This window comes from Ochotona princeps, chromosome 24 (genome assembly GCF_030435755.1).
Source record: "Ochotona princeps isolate mOchPri1 chromosome 24, mOchPri1.hap1, whole genome shotgun sequence".
Lineage (NCBI taxonomy): Eukaryota > Metazoa > Chordata > Mammalia > Lagomorpha > Ochotonidae > Ochotona > Ochotona princeps.
In genome coordinates, this window is record NC_080855.1 from 28,027,486 (window position 1) to 28,031,634 (window position 4,149).

Consider the following 4,149-nt stretch of genomic DNA (forward strand, 5'->3'; position numbering starts at 1 on the left):
AAAGACAGTAAGAGAAAGATCTTCCATTTGCTGATTCACTCCCTAAATGGCTGTAACAGCCGGAGCTGAGATAATCCAAAGTCAGAAGCCAGGAGATTCCTCCGGGTCTCCCATGTGGGTGCAGCGTCCCAAGGCTTTGGGCCGTCCTCCACTGCTTTCCCAGGCCACAAGCAGGGAGCTGGACGGGAAGTGAGGTAGTCAGGACATGAACCGGTATACATATGGAATGCTGGCGCCATAGGCTGAGGACAGACTACTATACCATGGAGCTGGCCTCCTTTTTTAAAGATGGATTTATTTATGTTGAAAGTAGAGCCACCTCTCTCCGCTCTGCACACAGGAGAGCTGTTGCATCCTGCTGTGTCATCTTCCTTCCCCCCCCCCCAGATGGCTGCACTGGTCAGGACTGGACCAGGCTGAAGTCAGAGGCTTGGAACTCCCTCTGGGTCTCCCAGGTGATCTAGCCGTCTCCCACTGCCCTCTCAGGCTCACGGGACAGGGGCTGGATTGGAAGCAGGGACAGGGGCTGGATTGGAAGCACTGGTGCTCCTCTCGGGGACGCCAGCATCTCCAGCAGTAGCTTAACCTGCTGCATTGCAATGCCACCTTTTTCCCCAACCTGCAGCATCCTGAACCCCCAGAATGAATGTTCTGGAAATCCTCTCACCCCTCTGGAGAGCTCATAGGACAGGCAGAGCACTCCTGTGTGGGGTGGTGGAGTGGGCCCAGCAGCCCTGGGTCACAGGCGAGGCAGTGGGGTGGGCCTGGCCAGGGCCACCTATAAGGTCAGGGGACAGTCGCGAGGATGGGGGAGGGCTGGGGACCAGGCCTCTCTCTCTCTCTCAACCCTGGGTGGTCTCCTGCTGCTTTCGGTACAGATAGATGATGCCAGAGATGAAGCCATCCTGAGCAGAGGCCCCAAGCACAAGCTCCGACTCAGAGGTGGCCAGCTCCCAGCGGTCCACAGGCTGGGCCACCAGGCACGTCCACGCCCCGGCCTGCTCTAACCTGTCCAGGGTGGCCTCCAGAGCTGCCTTGTACTTGAGGTTGGATGGATTGGTCCTGGTGGTCAGACACACCAGCCCACCTGAGGAGGGATAAGGAGGGTGCAGGTGAGCTGGGGGCAGCTGTCCTCTGGCTGTCTTTGACCTCCCTGCCCCAGGACTTCCTGGGGGGTCTCTATGCTCCTCTTAGCTTCTGTTTCTGTACTGGCAGACCAGAGACAGTTCTGTTGTGCTGGGGAAAGATGTGTGTGTGCGTGCAAAATGCCCAGCCCATTCAGGAACTGCACACACAAGGAGATAGAGGGAGACCCAAAGGCTGGGGTCTGGAAGGGCTTCCCAGAGGAGGTGGCAAGTGGCAGCAGGTGTACACAGCGACAGGAAAGGAGACCCTGACATGGAGGCTGGCCCATGGGGCTCTGGTCTGGCTTAGGGGCCCGGTACCTGCTGGCTCACACAAGGGCATTTCCTGGAGCACCTGTGCCCAACCCTTGTCTCTCTTACTGACTCCCACAACATCCCTGTGTGGTTTGGCTCCCTAGCCCCAAGCCTGCCCAGGCCTGCCCAGGTCTCTGCTGGCTGCCCCATGCTGGGCCCAGCAGCAGGGACAGCCAGCGGAGGAGGGGGAAGTGAGGGTGCAGTGTCTGAGAAGGAGGCCTTTTGACCTTGCCAGCAACTTCCGGAATGACTACTGCCCCAGGCTCCCAATCCTCATGCTCTTGCCCAGGATGAGGGGGACAGGTTCAGGGCTGGGTGGTGGCAGGAGCTCAGCAGGCACAGCTACCTGCCCAGCATGCAGAACTAGCAAATGGATCTGTGTGGCTGTCCACTCTCCCCAGCCCTGGCCCAGGGAAGCCCCATTTCCCAGATGGAGAAACCCAAGCCATATAAACAGCAAGGCTCACCCAAAGCGACCCGTGGATGCATGAAGGGGGGAAGCCGGCCAATGAGGAAACTGGGCTGGGAGCTCCCCATCTCACAGCGAAGGGACCCCCGGTGTTGTACCACCTGTCCATCTGCTCCCTGTTATCCATGGTTAAGAGGCCAACTGGCCCCTTGTCTCCCCTGCCTGCTTGTTTGCATGGGTCTGCTCAGGCCAGCTGGGGCTGGGCTAGGATTCTGTTCCCCTTCTCCCTCTGTCCCCCTCCCCTCCCCTCCGCCCCAGGCCCCTGGTCGTTGGGGGCAGGGTTGGCTGGGCAACTCCTCACCTGGCTTGGTGACGCGTAGGAGCTCTGGGATGGCACTGCAGGGCACCTGGCCCTCGCTGAGGGCGCCCACCACCAGCACAGCATCGAAGGTCCCTAAGGAACCGGGGGGTGGGGAGATGGCGGGTGACAGGGAGGGAAGGGTTCAAGGCTACTGCATGGGTCTGCAGGACCAGTTCCATGCATGTTGGGGGGTTGTAGGGTGTGTGTGTGTGTCGGGCCGGGGCTGTGGGCTGCAGGGAGATGGGTGCTATAAGCCCAAGGGTGAGGCAACTGGCCAGGCTGGGCCAGGGACAGAAGGGGGAAGTACCTGCTGGGCTGGGCAGAGGCTCCTGGCCTAGGGTGCAGAGCTGAAGTTGCTGGTAGAGGCCTCGGGCCTGGGCCTGCTGCAGCATTCTGGGGCTCCCATCCACTCCGTGCAGCCGGAGGAATCCCCGAGCCTGCAGCTGGCGCATGGGGCAGTGGGGGCAGCACTCAGTTATGGGTTCCACTGGGGTCCCTGCACCTTGCTGGGTTGGGGTGGTGTGTGTGCACTAGGTCTGGCAGGAGAATTTGGTCCAGGCGTTTGGGACCAGCTAGTCTGAGGCAGAGGTCGAATCCCTGGGGTTTTGGTGTAGGGAAACTGATCAAGTGGGGAGTAAGCTGGGGGTGGGGGGTATGTTGCTTAGCAGCAGATCTGGGGGTGGGGTGGGGTGCCTTACCTCCACAGCCACCAGGCCGGTACCACAGGCCACATCTAGGATGAGGGCGCTGTGGGGCAGATCCCAGACGGCCTGGGTGAGGCAGTCCACAGCGAGGCGGGGGGCGCGGTAGTGCAGGGCAGCCAAGTCCTGGAGGAGCCAGCGCAGTGAGCAAGATCCATCCAGGCAGCCCCATTCCCTGCCCCCGCGTTAGGGTGTGTGTGTGTGTGTTGGGGTTACGGGGAGAGGAAAGTTAAGTTCAGGGACTTGTCTCCATTTAGGAGGACCTGTGGCACCTCCTTCAGGCAACCCCTCTGTGCAGGGGTTGTAGCGTCAGGCTAAGGACCATCCCCCAGCAGCCCACAGGGCGGCTATTTGAGCGGACAGAGGGGCAGGGGCCAGTTTTGTTCTCACCGGTGCCCTGGGGAGGTGAGGCTAACTGATCCCGTTTTACAGACAGAAAAGTAAAGCTGGCTGAAGGTCCGGGTTTACCTGGTCGTAGTCTGGGGCCCAGCAGTCATAGAAGTGGAGTTTGCCTGCTAGGTCCTTAATGCCGTGGGATGCCCCGACCCGGGCCAGCGCCTCTTCCTGAGCCATCTTGTCTGGGAGTACAGGGGCTGTGGAGTGGGGTGGGGTGGGGTGAGTGGACACAGGAAGGGACACTGAGACAGCCCCACCCCCTTCACCTCGGAGGAGGGAGGACGCCCGGGGCGCCGGGGTCGCAGGTCACAACTCACCGAGAGCTCTCCTGGAACCGGCCTACGTGGGCGCGCACGGGGACTGGAGGCGGGCCTCGCAGACGCGGCCAGCCTGGCCACGTCCCCAACACGACTCGATGATTGGCTTTCCGCCTCCCAATCAGAGGGAGGCGATGGCAACCCGCCCCCTGCTGCCAGCCAATGAGCTCTTGGACAGCCACGGTCATGTGGGGGCCGGTCTGCGGGGCCGCCGCGGGTGGCCGGCTGGCGGAGAGCTGGAAATGCAGCGAGTGCGACGCGGAGACTTCCTTGCGCGTTTTCTGCTCATAGTTGAAGTGTTTGCATGTAGCCAGGAGTTGGCTTTAGTGCCCCCCGCGTTGTGGGGCGCGGACATTTGGGGTTCAGCCTTCTGGGACTGGGCCCTGTTTTTAGGAGTTATTTTTTTTTTAAAGATTTATTCATTTTATTACAGCCAGATATACATAGAGGAGGAGAGACAGAGAGGAAGATCTTCCGTCCAATGATTCACTCCCCAAGTGAGCCGCAACGGGCCGATGCGCGCTGA

At 60.8% G+C, this 4,149-nt stretch overlaps 1 protein-coding gene across 1 annotated transcript; it reads right to left on the bottom strand.

The window, feature by feature from the left end:
- Positions 1-556: 556 nt before the first annotated feature.
- On the bottom strand, positions 557-3,547 carry METTL27 (methyltransferase like 27). The gene is made up of 5 exons (XM_058680739.1): positions 3,379-3,547; positions 2,908-3,036; positions 2,517-2,652; positions 2,210-2,302; positions 557-1,087 (listed from the first exon to the last, which is right to left on the bottom strand). Exons 1-5 carry the CDS (start codon positions 3,481-3,483, stop codon positions 843-845), a joined length of 708 nt encoding a protein of 235 aa, XP_058536722.1. The 5' UTR covers positions 3,484-3,547; the 3' UTR covers positions 557-842.
- Between the last annotated feature and the right edge of the window lie 602 nt (positions 3,548-4,149).